The sequence below is a fragment of the Anolis sagrei genome, chromosome 8 (assembly GCF_037176765.1).
Source record: "Anolis sagrei isolate rAnoSag1 chromosome 8, rAnoSag1.mat, whole genome shotgun sequence".
NCBI classification, from domain to species: Eukaryota; Metazoa; Chordata; class Lepidosauria; order Squamata; family Dactyloidae; genus Anolis; species Anolis sagrei.
This window is the reverse complement of record NC_090028.1, coordinates 21,193,364-21,210,858: the sequence shown is the minus strand read 5'-3', so window position 1 is coordinate 21,210,858 and position 17,495 is coordinate 21,193,364. Positions and strand designations below refer to the sequence as shown.

The 17,495-nt window shown below is 47.5% G+C and overlaps 1 protein-coding gene across 1 annotated transcript in view; it reads right to left on the bottom strand.

The window, feature by feature from the left end:
* Positions 1-16,505, bottom strand: part of HSD17B2 (hydroxysteroid 17-beta dehydrogenase 2) — a 38,438-nt gene extending 21,933 nt beyond the window's left edge. Inside the window, 5 exon segments of the mRNA XM_067471046.1 lie at positions 5,404-5,454; positions 5,457-5,537; positions 5,540-5,590; positions 5,680-5,892; positions 15,525-16,505. Coding sequence (XP_067327147.1) covers positions 5,404-5,454; positions 5,457-5,537; positions 5,540-5,590; positions 5,680-5,892; positions 15,525-15,810 — 682 coding nt within the window. The 5' untranslated portion in view covers positions 15,811-16,505.
* Between the last annotated feature and the right edge of the window lie 990 nt (positions 16,506-17,495).

Sequence of the window (17,495 nt, the reverse complement as noted above, 5' to 3'; positions counted from 1 at the left end):
TTGATTGTAGGTCAGCTATAAATCCCAGCAAGTACAACTCCCAAATGTCAAAGTCTATTTTCCCCAAACCCCATCAGTTTTCACATTTGGACATATGGAGTATCCATGCCAAGTTTGGTCCAGATCCATCATTGTTTGAGCCCACAGTGCTCTCTGCATGTAGGTGAACTACAACTCCCAAACTCAAGGTCAATGCCACCAAACCCTTCCAGTATTTTCTGTTTGTCATGGGAGTTCTGTGTGCCAACTTTGGTTCAATTCCATTGTTGGTGGGGTTCAGAATGCTCTTGTTTGCAGGTTAACTGTAAACCCCAGCAACTACAACTCCCAAATGACAAAATCATCCCCCCGCCAACCCCACCAGTATTCAAATTGGGCATACCAGGTATTTGTGCCAAATTTGCTCCAGTGAATGAAAGTACATGTTTGGGTTCTGGTTGGGGGGTCACCACAACATGAGGAACTGTATTAAGGGGTCGCGGCATTAGGAAGGTTGAGAACCACTGTTCTAGAATGAAAATACTCGCCTTGGGCATAGCTAGCTAGCCTGCGTTGGCAGTGACCACAGGACAAAGCATATTTATCAGCTTGCCATTCCCAAGGGGGTTTGGTCAGCAACTTCCTCCGCTGCTTTCTGCTGAGCCTTAAGCGATGCCGACACTTTTGACAAACCCCTTATTTTCTTTTTCCACTTGCTGAAACTGATAAATGCATTCTGCCATTGGGTGCCTGCCATGCTGACAACGAGCCCAAAACAGGAGTGAGGAGATGAGGTGATGTTTTAACAAGCTGGCTACTGCCTCATTTTGCCCTGTCTTCATCAATCCCCGGTGTCATGAAGGAAAACTCACAGCCTGGGTGACATTCCAGGAGAAAGAAAGAAAGAAAGAAAGAAAGAACTCCTTGGCTGCCAAATAAAAGTGCTGAAAGCGAACTCGTGTTTCCATTATAACAAATGTGGAAATGGAAACACGACAGATGAGACTCTTACAGATGCATAATGTGCTGATGTCGACTCTGAATCTCAGGCTGTAGGCTTGTCATAATGATGACAGCGGGTTGGATGTTGAATGATAGATAGGTTTGTGGATTTTTGTTTTTGGGAGGTTTTTTTTCTGTGTCAGGAGCAACTTGAGAAACTGCAAGTCGCTTCTGGTGTGCAAGGACATTGCCTCGGGGACGTTGCCCGGATGTTTTTTGATTTTTTACCATCCTTGTGGGAGGCTTTGCTCATGTCCCCACATGGGGAGCTAGAGCTGACAGAGGGAGTTCATCCGCATTCTCCGAGATTCAAACCGCTGACCTGTTGAGCAGCAGTCCTGCCGGCATAAGGGTTTAACCCACTGCACCACCAGGATATGTTTGGTGAAATTACTGCATAGTGCAGTGGTTCTCAACCTGGGGGTGGGACCCCTGGAGGGGTCACGAGGGAATGTCAGAGGGGTCACTAAAGACCACCAGAAAACACAGTATTTTCTGTTGGTCATGGGGGTTCTATGTGGGAAGTTTGGCCCAGTTCTATCGTTGGTGTGGTTCAGAATGCTCTTTGATTGTAGGTGAACTACAAATCCCAGCAACTTCAACTCCCAAAATGTCAAGGACTATTTTCCCCAAACTCCACCAGTGTTCACATTTGGGCATGTTGAATATTCATGCCAAGTTTGGTCCAGATCCATCATTGTTTGAGTCCACAGTGCTCTCTGGATGTAGGCGAACTACAACTCCAAAATTCAGGGTCAATGCCCACCAAACCCTTCCAATATTTTCTGTTTGCCATGGGAGTTCTGTGTGCCAAGTTTGGTTCAATTCCATTGTTGGTAGAGTTCAGAATGCTCTTTCATTGTAGGTGAACTACAAATCCCAGCAACCACAACTCCCAAATGACAAAATCAACACACACACGCCCCAACCCCACCAGTATTCAAATTTGGGCATATCAGGTATTTGTGCCAAATTTGGTCTAGTGAATGAAAACACATCCTGTGTATCAGATATTTACATTACGATTGATAACAATAGCAAAATGACAGTTATGAAGTGGCAATGAAAATAACGTTATGATTGGGGGTCACCACAACATGAGGAATTGTATTAAGGGGTCACAGCATTGAGGAGGTTGAGAACCCCTGGCATAGTGGGTTGTTTTAAGTGCACTGTTTCTATAACAGTTCCCATAGGCCTCTAGCCAATAAACCAGTCCCACTTGGAGCAGTCCCATGGGTTCAATTGCCGAATGGTAGGTCAACACCTATGATTTAGCAAGTCTTATTAGTGTTAGGAATTGGACTTAGGCCATGTGCTACAAGCTACCTTTCCTACAACAACCTACGCAATGGGTGGAGAACTTTGTGAGTTTATGATACTCATAAAGTTCTTGAAACTCAAGAATAGATGCATCTACACAGTATGGGCTCTTTTCCCAGGCCCTCCTCTCTCTTACACCATCCTATCCTTCCTTCTCTCTTTCCTTCCCCTCCTTCCCTCTCTCCCTTCCTTCCTTCTACCCTTCTACCCTTCCTTCCTTCCTCCCTTCTCTCTTTCCTTCCTCCTTCCTCCTGGAGGATGTTTAGCTGGGAAAAGAGAAGGGAGGAGAGGGAGTTCCACAGGGTTCAATATTGTCTCCCATGTTGTTTAACATCTACATGAAGCCGCTGGAAGAGATCATCCAGAGTTTCGGGTAGGATGTCATCTGTACGCAGATGATGTCCAACCCTGTCACTCCTTTCCACCTACTACTAAGGAGGCTGTTCAGGTCCTGAACCCGTGCTTGGCCGCTGTGACGGTCTGGATGAGGGCGAACAAATTGAAATTGAATCCAGACAAGACAGAGGTATTCCTGGTCAGTTGCAAGGCCGAACAGGGTATAGAGTTACAGCCTGTGTTGGACGGGGTCACACTCCCCTGAAGACGCAGGTTCACAGCTTGGGTGTGATCTTGGACTCATTGCTGAGCCTGAACCTCAGGTTTCAGCGGTGACCAGGGGAGCATTCGCACAGTTTAAACTAGTGCGCCAGCTGCGCCTGTACCTTGGGAAGCCTGACTTGGCCATGGTAGTCCATGCTCTAGTCACATCCCGTTTAGACTACTGCAAACGCTCTCTACATGGGGTTGCCTCTGAAGACTGCTTAGAAACTTCAAATGGTCCAACGATCGGCAGCCAGGATGCTAACAGGAGCGGCACTCAGGGAGCACACCACTCCTCTGCTGCGCCAGCTCCACTCGCTGCCAATTTGCTACCGGGCACAATTCAAAGTGCTGGCTTTAGCCTTTAAGCCCTAAATGGTTCTGGCCCAACCTACCTGTCCGAACACGTCTCCTCCTATGAACCAGTTAGGACATTAAGATTGTCTGGGAAGGCCCTGCTCTCGATCCCGCCGGCTTCACAAGCACACCTGGTGGGGACGAGAGACAGGGCCTTCTCAGTGGTGGCCCCTCGCTGTGTGAACGCCCTTCCTGCAGATATTAGATCGGCCCCCTCCTTGCTGGCATTCCAGAGGAAAGTAAAGACCTGGCTGTTTGAACAGTGTGATTGATTGATTGACTGACTATCGGAACATGGAATATCGGATAACGAGTTTAGATTCTGATTTCATTGATAAGACCTGGTGGATTTGTTTTATTGATGTAGTGATGTATTGATATTGATGTTTAATGATTTGTGATGCGATTGCTTTTAAATGCTTAATGATTTTGTATTTTGTCTCTGTTGTTTAGCTGTTATAATTTTAGAGTTTTTAATACTGGTAGCCAGATTTTGTTCATTTTCATGGTCTCTTCCTTTCTGTTGGACAAAATGAACAAAATCTGGCTACCAGTATTAAAAAAACTCTAAAATTATAAACAGCTAAACAACAGAGAGGAAGAAACCAGGCACAGATTAACAGCTCCCAGCAACAGATTTTCCCAGGCTCAGGCAGGCCTTCAAATGCTAATGAAGGTGATCAGCTAAACATTCACACCTAACTGCAGCAGGGAAGAGCTCCTTGCCCCCACCCCAGCCATTCCACAGATATATAAACCCATTTTTCCTACTTCCAACAGACCTCACACCTCTGAGGATGCTTGCCATAGATGCAGGCGAAACGTCAGGAGAAATGCCTCTAGAACATGGCTCTATAGCCCGAAAAAACCCACAAGAACCTAGTGATTCCAGCCATGAAAGCCTTTGACAATTATTATTATTATTATTATTTATTTATTTATTATTTGATCAGTCATATGACCATTTCAAAATAGAACAGGTCTTCTCTGCCAAAGAGTGCTGATGCCCCACCAAACTCAAATGATTCCATATTGACCCATAAAAGTCAAGGTGGTGTCCAACTGCATGATACAGTGTAGTTGCAGCTTCTATCACAGTGTTTCTCAACCTGGGGGTCGGGGACCCCTGAGTAGGTGTCAGAGGGGTCACCAAAGACCATAAGAAAGCACAGTATTTTCTGATGGTCATGGGGATTCCATGTGGGAAGTTTGAGCCAATTCTATCGTTGGTGGAGTTCAGAATGTTCTCTGATTGTAATGAACTATAAATCCCAGCAACTACAACTCCCAAATGTCAAGATTTATTTTCCCCAGACTCCACCAGTCTTCACATTTGGGCATATTGAGTATCCATGCAAGTTTGGTCCAGATCCACCATTGCATGAGTCCACAGTGCTCTCTGGATATAGGTGAACTACAACTGCCAAACTCAAGGTCAATGGCCATCAAACCCTTCCAGTGTTTTCCATTGGTCATGGGAGCCAAGTTTGGTTCAAATCCATCGCTGGTAGAGTTCAGAATGCTCTTTGATTATAAATGAATTATAAAACCCAGCAACTACAACTCCCAAATTACAAAATCAATCTTCCCCCAACCCCACTAGTATTCACATTTGGGTGCATTGAGTATTTGTGCCCAGTTTGGTCCAGTAAATGAAATGCATCCCGCATATCATATATTTACATTATGATGTATATAACAGTAGTAAAATGACTGTTATGAAGTAGCAACGAAAACAATATTATGGTTGGGGGTCACCACAACATGAGGGACTGTATTAAGGGGTCACAGCATTAGGAAGGTTGAGAACCCCTGTTCTATCAGCTTCATATAGAATCTCCACTAGAGACAATTGGGTCAAACTGGGGTACTTGCTGCACTCTTCAAATTGGAATTTTGCTACTCACCCATGTATCACTAAGCCAGAACATAAATCCCATTCATGAGGAAATCGCAAGTTGTGATCAATATTAGAAGAGAATTAAAAATGATAATATTTCAGCACCCAATAATGTTCAGTGATACGACAACTCCAAAATCTCCCACTGGGTTTGTTGGCTGGAAAAACATGCCGTTTCCAAACTTTGTCCCATGCAATTCACGTCTGTACATAGGTGAATCCCATAAAGAAGCTGGCGCGACTGACCTGCCATGCTCGAATGTTAATAAGCCTTCCTTTGGATTTCCGGAGCAAGGCAAGAACGTCTTTGATAACTCAACAGGACCGAAGAAGTTGACGTCCATGCACTGTTTGTACGAACGCATGGGGAGCAATTCCCATCCGCGGTGTAGCCCATGATCCCTGCGTTGTTGATGAGGCCCCAGAGATCTAAGAAGGAGAAAGAAAGAAAGTTCAACCAATGTGTCTTTGGAGTATTGGAAAACCCCACAAATATCTATGCGGAGCCAAAGAAATACCTCTATTCTGCAGCTTTCTTCGAACCATGTGATACACCTCTTGAATTTGTGCAGAGTTGGTGATGTCCATTTGCAGGATGGACAGCCTTTCGGAGCAGGTCTTCTTCAGGGCTTCAGCCCCGGGCCCTTTCTCATCCAGGACAGTGGCAAACACAGAGAACCCCAAGCGATCCAGGAACTTGGCCAGCTCATGCCCTATGCCACTGTCGCTTCCTAAAGGGAATGCAAAATCAGGAAAAGAGCTGCATCAGAAGGAGGCTCTGCATGGAATTCTGTCCAAGAGCATGCTTCATTTGGACCTTTGAGTCCCATTTTGGGTGGGGTGCAGGTAGGTATTCCATTTTCTCTCCGCACTGTCCAACAATTTTGGATGTGGTTGCTTCCTGGTGGAATGGGAAAAAATGGGTGAAATAGCACTCACCATGAAGATATCGGCCCTCTCAGCTTGCAGGAGAAGGACAAGATACAATCCTCTCCCTTTGCGGGTACGACCCTTGTTCTTTCTCCCTCCCCCTTCCTCCCTCTGTGACCAACCAAGCAAAAAGACTCCATGCTCCTCTGAATGGCCTCACCTTCCTTCCTTCCTTCCTTCCTTCCTTCCTTCCTTCCTTCCTTGGAATCATAGAATCAAAGAGTTTGAAGAGACCTCATGGGTCATCCAGTCCAACCCCTGTCAAGAAGCAGGAATATTGCATTCAAATCACCCCTGACAGATGGCCGTCGAGCTCTGTTTAAAAGCTTCCAAAGAAGGAACCTCCACCACACTCTGGGGCAGAGAGTTCCACTGCTGAACAGCTCTCACAGTCAGGAAGTTCTTCCTCATGTTCAGATGGAATCTCCTCTCTTGTAGTTTGGAGCCATTGTTCCGTGTCTAGTCTCCAACGAAGCAGAAAACAAGCTTGCTCCCTCCTCCCTGTGGTTTCCTCTCACATATTATATACATGGCTATCATCTCTCCTAAATAGCTTAGAAAGAAGAAGATGGTGGATGGGTGGATGGATACATCGATAGATAGATAGATAGATAGATAGATAGATAGATAGATAGAAGATAGGTAGGCCTGTTTGTCAAGAAAAAATTTGTTTCTAAAATCGATTTGTAATTGGGGTGTTTTTTTGTTTCGATATTTAAAATATTTACAAAACTTTCCAAAAAAATGTTTTGTTATTTACGAAATTTCGTAATATTTACAAAACATTTTAGAAACAAATTTTTTCTTGATCAAAACAGGCCTAGGCTCACATGGTAATCATAATGAATATTGAAGGCAGCCAGCGCCGCGAAGCCTGCCTGCGAGGCAAAGGGGGCAAAGGGGGGCCGGGGCGGCGAGGGAAGGAAGGCCCCCCAAAGGCAGGCGGGCAGGCGGGCAGGTGGGGCCCCCACCCAAACACCCGCAGCGCCCTTCCTCACCTCCACCTCCACCTTCTCTTCCTTCTCCTTCTCCTTCTTCCTGAAACGTGGGGTCTGCTGCGGGGTCTCCGAGCCTCGGCAGCAAGGGCGCGCTGACGTCACTGCGCTGCCTGGCCCGCGGAAGAGGAGGGGGAGGGGGAGGAGGGGGAGGGGGAGAGCGCAGGAGCGCTGCGCGCCATCCGATCGGCTCCAGCTGCTGCGCCCTCCTCCTCCTCCTCCTCCTCCTCCTGACACTTCCTGCAACACAGCTGGGAGGAGGAGGAGGAGGGCGCAGCAGCCGGAGCGATCGGATGGCGCGCGCGCTCCTGCGCTCTCCTCCTCCTCCTCCTCCTCCCAGCTGTGTTGCAGGAAGTGTCAGGAGGAGGAGGAGGAGGAGGGCGCAGCAGCCGGAGCCGATCGGATGGCGTCGCGCGCTCCTGCGCTCTCCTCCTCCTCCTCCTCCTCCTCCTGGCACTTCTGCAACACAGCTGGGAGGAGGAGGAGGAGGAGGAGAGCGCAGGAGCGCGCGGCGCCATCCGATCGGCTCCGGCTGCTGCGCCCTCCTCCTCCTCCTCCCAGCTGTGTTGCAGGAAGTGTCAGGAGGAGGAGGAGGAGGAGGAGGGCGCAGCAGCCGGAGCCGATCGGATGGCGCGCGCGCTCCTGCGCTCCTCCTCCTCCTCCTCCTCCTCCCAGCTGTGTTGCTCGCGCCGCCCCTTCGCGCCGCCCGCCCCATTTACTGCTGGGGTGCTTGGGAGCGCCGGATTGGCTCCCAGGCACCAGCAGCACAGCAGCCTCCATCCCATTAACGAGACGAGCTGAAGCTCGTAAAAAAAATGGGGCTGCTGTTTCGATATTTTTAAACCCTTCCGGGTTTGAAAATATGTTTTGAAATCGCGTCGGATATGCTAAAAATAACGAATAAATTACGAAATAACGAATTAACGAACTAAAACCGACAGGCCTAATAGATAGATAGATAGATGATAGATAGATAGACAGACGGACAGATAGATACTACAGCACTGCATTTGGATATTGCAGAACAGGGACCATGTGGACAAAGGCCAAAGAAAAGATGGATGGACACCATCAACAAAGACATGCATGTTGCCAGGGCCGTAGCCAGAAAAAAAATTCGGGAGAAGTTGAAATTTTCGGGGGGGGGGGTTGAAAATTTGGGGGGGGGGTTGAAAATTGGGGGGGGGGTGTTGAAACCTGCCTCCTAGCTCACGCTGAAGCAAAGAGCACATCTGCAGGGCGCAGAGCATCCTTCAGTAGCCTGCAGCATCGCCCCTGTCAACCACCTCCACCAAGGTCTGGTCTCCTTAATGAGAGCATTCAACACACACACACCCAACTTGGTTGCTTCACTACATCGGCTATTGCTGCAAGTAATGACAGCGTGAATAAATTGTCAATATTTGCCTGAGATAGTGCTTGCAGTTTTGGAGGGACTCTCAATTTTTTTGCGTCTCATAGACTTAGCATGGGGATTTGGTTAACCAGTTAAAATTCATGAGTTAACCAGGTTTTTAAAAAAATCTGAAACATTTCAGGGGGGGGGGTTGAACCCCTAAACCTCCCTTCCCCTCCTCGCTACAGGCCTGCATGCTGCCATCCTGAGACCTGAGGAGGCCCAAAACAAAACCCCGTGGAAACGACACTCACAACGCTCACCCTTCCATGAGAAAGTAGCTTAGAAAGAAGGATGGTTTAAGATGCAAGTCCCCACCATTATGGCCAGGAGGGAAACATCTGGAAAAGCAATTTTTCTAAAAGCTCCCTCTGCCCATTAATATTTCCTTGGTTTATTGCTTCTAATGTTGTTTCCAGGTGGGTGGAAGAGGGTTATTGATGATGGTCTCTCAGTGCTTGTCCTGGAGGTACGAACGGGCAGCAATGTGCAGGTAGTTCTGTGCTCTGAGCACCTAGGTGGCTGCAGAAAGTGACAAAGGCACTAATTTACCCAATTAGCCCTTTGGAGAAATGATTGGGCCAGATCTGCCAAGCGGAGAAGTTGTTGGAGATGGCTCAGAACTCTCCAGGCAAAGGCAGCCTGCCGTCACCTCTCTGCATACCTTGAGCCAGAACAGTGTGCGCCTGAGATCATCAGATAGAAGGGGAGAGAAAAGCCTGAGGATTTATTAAATGTGTTTTTACAAGACTGCGATGGTGTCAGCACATACCTCTTAGAAAGAAGAATGGAAGACAAAGCTCCCAAGTGAGACTGAAAACATTTTTGCTCGGATTTGGAGAAGGAGATAAACTGAGAGAGGGAGGTTCATCTCCTGTCTTACCCAGAGATCTTGTTTTAAGGAGCAAACATACCAGTAGCTTGGAGAAAGAAAGAAAGAAAGAAAGAAAGAAAGAAAGAAAGAAAGAAAGAAACTCAGCTTTATTGCAGGAACTACACTACAAAGTAAGACCGTATCTATTCAACGGTCACTCGATGGCGTGATGTTACAAGCAGGGTAGTTGCGTGTGCAAGTGCGGTACACCTCCCACCGCCAACCCAAGAAGGCATCAATAGGAGCATAGTGTCTAGATCTAAGGAAGTAATGCTACCCCTCTATTCTGCTTTGGTTAGACCACATCTGGAATATTGTGTCCAATTCTGGGCACCACAATTCAAGAGAGATATTGACAAGCTGGAATGTGTCCAGAGGAGGGCGACTAAAATGATCAAGGGTCTGGAGAACAAGCCCTATGAGGAGCGGCTTAGGGAACTGGGCATGTTTAGCCTGAAGAAGAGAAGGCTGAGAGGAGATATGATAGCCATGTATAAATATGTGAGAGGAAGCCACAGGGAGGAGGGAGCAAGCTTGTTTTCTGCTTCCTTGGAGACTAGGATGCGGAACAATGGCTTCAAACTACAAGAGAGGAGATTCCATCTGAACATTAGGAAGAACTTCCTGACTATGAGAGCCGTTCAGCAGTGGAACTCTCTGCCCCGGAGTGTGGTGGAGGCTCCTTCTTTGGAAGCTTTTAAGCAGAGGCTGGATGGCCATTTGTCAGGGGTGATTTGAATGCAATATTCCTGCTTCTTGGCAGGGGGTTGGACTGGATGGCCCATGAGGTCTCTTCCAACTCTTTGATTCTATGATTCTATGATTCTAAGTACGATCACACATGATGTGGGATGAACAATGGCCACAACTCATTTATTGATAACAGGAACAAGGGTTGGCAGTCAAGCATGGGTCCTGGATCATGATCGGGCACCCCAATACTGCCCGATCCCACACACACCAGGGTGCCGCCGGCACAATACCGGGCAAACGCAACTCGGCACCCCTGGAATCACCGAGCATCCTGCCTAACCGCTAGGGGGGATACCATACCAGATCCAGGGCCCATGCCCCATGCCAACAAGGAGTTGTGACAAGGAGCATAAAACAAACAAGTAACTGTTAACAGGTAACCATGACAAGGTAAACACCAACAAAAATTAACTGCTAATAAAAACATAAACCGCATGCAGGGTGGGTGGGATGGATCAGCTGTTGCAGGCCGAGTGCCTGCTGGGGAGCCTTGGGCAGCCTTATAAAGGCTGCCCACAAGGAGGGAGAGGCCAGCTCCGGCCTCACCTGCGGTGGGCGTGGTCAGTTGGCCATTGGCCCATTGACCCGCCGGTGGGAATCCTTCCCGCCATCAGAGGGGGCTTCTGGGAGGAAGAAGCCCCCCCCCCCCCCAAGGCAAGAATGGTGGTGGGGGACGCCCTGCACTGCAACTTCTTTGCCCCGGTAAGTCGGGCCATGCCTTATGGCGGGGAATGCCATGGATGTAGCGTACCTGGATTTCAGTAAGGCCTTCCTTCAACAAGGTCCCCCATGAGCTTCTGGCAAACAAACTAGTTAAATGTGGGCTAGGCAAAACTACGGTTAGATGGATCTGTAATTGGTTAAGCGAACAAACCCAGAGGGTGATTCTCCCCGATGCTTCCTCTTCATCCTGGAAAAAAAATGAGGAGTGCCATCAGCAGGGTTCCATCCTGGGCCCGGTCCTGTTCAGATTCTTTATTAATGACTTAGATGAAGGGTCAGAAGGCATGATCAACAAGTTCGACACCTTGGGAGGGAGAGCCAATACTCCAGAAGACAGGAGCAGAATTCAAAACAATCTTAACAGATTAGAGAGATGAATCAAAATGAAGATCAAAATGAAGTTCAACAGTGACAAATGTAAGATACTCCACTTAGGCAGAAAAAAATGAAATGCAAAGATACAGAATGGGGGACAATGCCTGGCTCGAGAGCAGAACGTGTGAAAAAGATCTTGGAGTCCTCATGGACAAGAAGTTAAACACGAGCCAATAATGCAATGCATTGGCAAAAAAGCCAACAGGACTTTGGCTGACATCAATAAGAGTCTAGTGTCTAGATCTAGGGAAGTCATGTTACCGCTCTATTCTGCCTTGGTCAGACCACAGCTGGGATACTCTGTCCCATTTTGGGCACCACAGTTGAAGGGAAATGTTGACAAGCTGGAATGTGTCCAGAGGAGGGTGACTCAAATGATCAAGGGTCTGGAAAACAAGCCCTATGAGAAGCGGCTTAAAGAGCTGGGCATGTTTAGCCAGAAGAAGAGAAGGCTGAGAGGAGACATAATAGCCATGTATAAATATATGTGAGGAAGTCATAGGGAGGAGGGAGCAAGCTTGTTTTCTCCTGCCCTGGAGACTAGGACGGGGAGCAATGGCTTCAAACTACAAGAAAGGGGATTCAACCTGAACATTAGGAAGAACTTCCTGACTGTGAGAGCTGTTCAGCAGTGGCACTCTCTGCCCCAGAGTGTGGTGGAGGTTCCTTCTATGGAGGCTTTTAAGCAGAGGCTGGATGGCCATTTGTCGGGGGTGCTTTGAATGTGATTTTCCTGTATCTTGGCAGAAGGGGTTTGGACTGGATGACCCGCCAGGTCTCTTCCAACTCTATGATTCTATGATTCTATATTTGCCCAACAGCATCCAAACAATTGCCTCGTTTTGCAATCAGACAGCAGTAAAGGTAATTCCTTGCACCCAGTTATTATCTTCTTCAGTATTGGTATTGGATGTGCAATTTCCCAAAGTGTCTCGATTGAGTTTATTTATCCCGAACTTTTCCAATTACAGTAATATGCAACTTGAGCTGTTTGAAAGCTCGGTTTGGGGTGCAGCCAATTTAAACCTCCTGTCCTCATTCATCTGGTTGATCTGGTTGCATTTTGAAGTTTCATGGAAATAAGGAATCTGGAATAAGGAGCCAACTTTGACCTTGTTGTGATTAGTTATTCTTGGAATGAGAGTAATTTTACACTACACACATGCTGTTTGCATTACTTTTGCCATCTGCCGGTGCCTATTTTAATTGTTGTAAGATGGATGCAGGCTATTTTTTATAGAATCAGATGCTTCCATTGGTTTGTTGAATTGTATGAACTTATGTCTTGGGAAGGAGGAGGACTCCAGGTGCAGTTCGTCTCCAAACCTAATGGCCTCACCCCACTCAAAACGTCACAAGTGGATTTATAATGGACAATGCTGCAAGACATCAAGAGAAAGAGCAAAAAGACAGAAACAGACAGACAGACATTCTACACTGAGGAATGAATGCAGCATGACACACACACATTTTTAACTGCCATGGTTCAATGCTATGGAATAATGGGAGTTGTAGTTTGATGAAAATTCAACACCGCCTGAGCTCTGCGAGTGCAGCATTTTTCCAAATGAAGCAGAGAGTGTTTGAGGGCCGGGACATCCATAGGGATACCAAGGTGCTTGTTTATAAAACTATTGTCCTCCCAACCCTGCTATACGCCTGCGAGACGTGGACTGTCTACAGATATCACATGCAGCTCCTAGAACAATTCCATCAGCGCTGCCTCCGGAAAATCCTGCAAATCTCCTGGGAAGACATGAGGACAAATGTCAGTGTGCTGGAAGAAGCAAAGACCACCAGCATTGAAGCGATGGTCCTCCGCCATCAACTCTGCTGGACTGGCCATGTTGTTCGGATGCCCAACCACCATCTCCCAAAGCAGTTGCTCTACTCCGAACTCAAGAACGGAAAATGGAATGTTGGAGGACAGGAAAAGAGATTTAAAGATGGGCTCAAAGCCAACCTTAAAAACTCTGTCATAGACACTGAGAACTGGGAAGCACTCCTTGAGCACTCCAGTTGGCGGTCAGCTGTGACCAGCAGTGCTGCAGAATTTGAAGAGGCATGAATGGAGGGCGAAAGAGAGAAAAGTGCCAAGAGGAAGGCGTGTCAAGCCAACCTCGACCGGGAGCACCTCCCACCTGGAAATTGATGGGAGAAGATGCAGATCAAGAATCGGGCTCCACAGCCACCAATGGATCCACCCCCAGGTTACCACTCTCGGAGGACCATCATTTTCAGACTATGAGGGATCACTAAGTAAGTCCAATAGTGAAAGGACCAAGGCAGAGACATCTCCAGCTCATCCCCTGTTTGGGTATCAACCAGCACGTCAACAACTTAAATCAAGACATCGTTTTCTTAGATCTACAGAGACACTCGCTGGAACACCCCAGCAAGCGAGAGTCCAAAAGTGGCAGGCCCAAACCCAGCACCTCAATCCATGGGTGATACCAGATGAGAGACTCCCCCCTGGGCACACAGAAGACTGGGCGACTTGGAAGGCGCTGAACAGACTGCGCTCTGGCACCACGAGATGCAGAGCCAATCTTAAGAAATGGGGCTACAGGGTGGAATCCTCGGCATGCGAGTGCGGAGAAGAACAAACCACTGACCACCTGCTGCAATGCACCCTGAGCCCTGCCACATGCACGATGGAGGACCTTCTTGCGGCAACACCAGAGGCACTCCAAGTGGCCAGATACTGGTCAAAGGACATTTAACCAATTACCAAATTTGCAAAATCTGTGTGATTTTTTTTCTTTTTCTTTTTAATCTGTGTCTTTGTTTTGCTCTGTTAGAATTGTAATATAATGGTATGGTTGCTGATGACACGATAAATAAATAAACCTAAGTAAGTAAGTTTGATGAGACACCAGCGCTTTTTAGAAGAGAAAGACTTTGTAAAACTACAACTCCTATGATTCCACGGCATTGGATCCTGGCAGCTTAAGTGGAGTCAAACAGCATTCATTCTACAGTGTAGATGTACCAGAGGGACACAGAAACCATGCACCTCGCTCCCAAAGAACAACAAGGCCAGCTGGAAACAACACGTTTCAATGATAGAATAATCATAATAATAAACCAGAAAGTAGAATGTATTTAGCAGAATCTGCCAGCAAGCTCAGACAAGCCTGCTATGTCATTATTTTGTGAATGGGCTTTATTTCCAGGAGACACGGGTGAATTTCCTTCCTTGCCTTGCCACTAGCCATCCACAGGACAGCACTAGACGTTCTTTGGCAAGGCACCACATAGTCAAATAAGCAATTTGTAAATAGGCGCTATACACACCCAGGAAAGGGTTTGCTTTTTTCGTGACTCGGTTTGCAGCAATCTATCAAACCATCAGGCTCTTCGGCGCAGCAAGTGAAAATAGTGTCTCCCTGGCTTTGCTGGAGTGAATATTTGCATAAACAAGCAGGGAGTTCTCTCTCGGAGGCAGAGAACTTTTTGATCAGTGATTCCCAGGACTGAATAGTCATAATAGTAATCAAAGGAGCCTAGTTAAGGATTTCAGGTAGTTGCTTTTTGCGGCTTCCTGTTACTTTATGCTTTGTGATGTCGGAGTCCAAACCTGTGAATTCAATGGGCCTCATTGCTGAGCGCATAATAGGCAAGACAAACTGCACTGGAAGTTAGGGAAGCAGAAATCTCATGTGGTTTTGCATAAAGAACACAGGCTTCCTGCTGCCGTGCCAAAAGTATTGTTTTGAAAGCCGGTGAAGAATGGAAATGGATATTAATAAATGAATGAAGGAATGTGCGCCCCGGGAAGGCAAAGTAAGTAGAATAGTTCTATTCTCAGAATCAAGTAGGTAAAGCTTCACCACCTTTCCCAAGAGATAGCATTTATAATCTTGTTTCAGTGCTTTTAACAAAGTATTATGTGTGTGTGTGTGTGTGTGTATGTATGTGTGTGTGTGTATAAAAGGTAAAGGTAGTCCCCTGACATTAAGTCCAGTCATGTCTGACTCTGGGGTGTGGTGCTCATCTCCATTTCTAAGCCGAAGAGCCAGCGTTGTCCGTAGACACCTCCAAGGTCATGTGGCCGGCATGACTGCATGGAGCGCTGTTACCTTCCCGCCGGAGCGGTACCTATTGATCTACTCACATTTGCATGTTTTCGAACTGCTAGGTTGGCAGAAGCTAGGGCTGACAGCGGAAGCTCACGCGGCTCCCCGGAATCGAACCTGCGACCTTTCGATCAACAAGCTTAGCAGCTCAGTGCTTTAACCCACTGCGCCACCGGGTGTGCGTGTGTGTGTGTGTGTATATATATATATATATATATATATATATATATCTTCTTACCTGTGATGAGGACAGCTCTGTGGTCCACAGGTAGCATGGCTTGTGTCGGTGTGTACACACAGAAGGCGAGGCACACGAGGGAGAATAAGCTCAAGCCCAGGTAATTCCTCAGGGTGGCAAAGCACAGGATTTCCAGTGCCAGGAGCAGGAGGATGCCGCAGAAAAAAGGAATGGCTTTCTGCACCCGGGTTTTCTTGACACGGTAAAGGATCGTCCCTCCGGAGAGCAGCGTCGCACCGGCGTAGATCAGCAGTGAATTGTCAGCTTCGGAGTGGCAGAGGACCATGGTGACAGATCTAGATGGCAGGTGGCAAAGGCGTGAAAGGAGGGAACAATAATCCCAATAATGAAGGGAATGGGAAACCAATCCTTATCAGGGCCCCCAAATGCACACCTTGCTGAAGGCACCAGTCTTAGATGTGAACAGTTGGAGGAGGAGGAGAGGACTGAGGAGGGGTCTCTGTGAAGATGCTGGGAGTGCTGCTTCCAGGGCTGCAAACAATGAAGTTGCGTAAAGAGAGATGTTTGCCCAGAGTTAGTGCCTTGTCTCAGCCGTCGCTTGTCAAACAGGATTTTAGAAGAAGAAGAAGAGAAGCCCGTGGACACTTTCTCTCACCTTTTTATATTTGATTGCCAGAGGGCTCCACCCTCCAAGGGACACCCGGTGCCGGCTAATGATTGACAGGACTAGCAGTGAGTTGGTCGTGTCCATTGGGAGCTTGGAGCGGTTGCATAATTTGCACGTTTGCAGATGTTGAAGAGAGGAAGAGAGAAGCTGCTTCCATCAAAGTGGACAGTTTTCCTTTACCCTTTGATGCCTACCGGGCTTATATAATGAACACAGCATTCGCTCTTTCAACAGATCCTTCCAAGTTGCTGGGAAAAGGTGATGGATTCTCCAAATTGTGCCAATCATCTCTCTTTGATATCATGGGAACAGAGTGTTCTTCTGCATGAGAGACTCTGCACACTGTTTTTGGAAATCTGACTGAGTTCCCTGAAACCCCAACCAAGGGATTCTCCGAAGTCCAGAGAGTCTAATAAGAACTTGGAATCGTAGAATCGCAAGGTTGGAAGAGAGCACAGGGGAAACCAGCCCAGCTCCCTGCCATGCAAGGACACACAATTAAAGCACTCTTGAGAGACGGGCATCCAACTCTTCCTAAAATCCCCCAGAGAAGAGGATAGTGTCAGGAAGTTCTTCCTCATGTTCAGGTGGAATCTCCTTTCCTGTAGTTTGAAGCCATAGCTCCATTGTGTCCTAGTCTCCAGGGCAGCAGAAAACAAGCTTGCTCCCTCCTTCTAGGACTTCTCCTCACATATTTATTTATTTACTTTGCTTATATACCGCTGTTCTCAGCCCGAGGGCGACTCACAGCGGTGTACAACATAGAAGGACAAGCTTCAAAATTCAACACAATCTAAAATATCAATCTAGCAATAATCAGAAACATCATCAACAAAACACAACAATATCAAAATACAAAAAGCCATTCGCATCATCTCATCGTTTAAACCACAATCCAGTATCATTTTCCGTTGTTCCATTCCTGTCGTCATTACCAATTATTGCACTTCTTGTTCGAACGCCTACTTGAACAGCCAAGTTTTTAATTTCCTGCGGAATATCATCAGGGAAGGAGCCAGTCTGATGTCCACAGGAAGGGTGTTCCACAGCCGAGGAGCCACCACCGAGAAGGCCCTGTCTCTCATCCCCGCCAGGCGTGCCTGTGAGGCAGGCGGGATCGAGAGCAGGGCCTCCCCGGACGATCTCAAAGTTCTGGTGGGCTCGTAGGCCGAGATGCGGTCAGCTAGGTATCTTGGGCTGGAACCGTTTAGGGCTTTATAGGCCAACGCCAGCACCTTGAATTCAGCCCGGTAGCAAATCAGCAGCCAGTGGAGCTGGTACAACAAGGGCGTTGTATGCTCCCTGCGCCCCATTCCTGTTAGTAACATGGCTGCCGCACATTG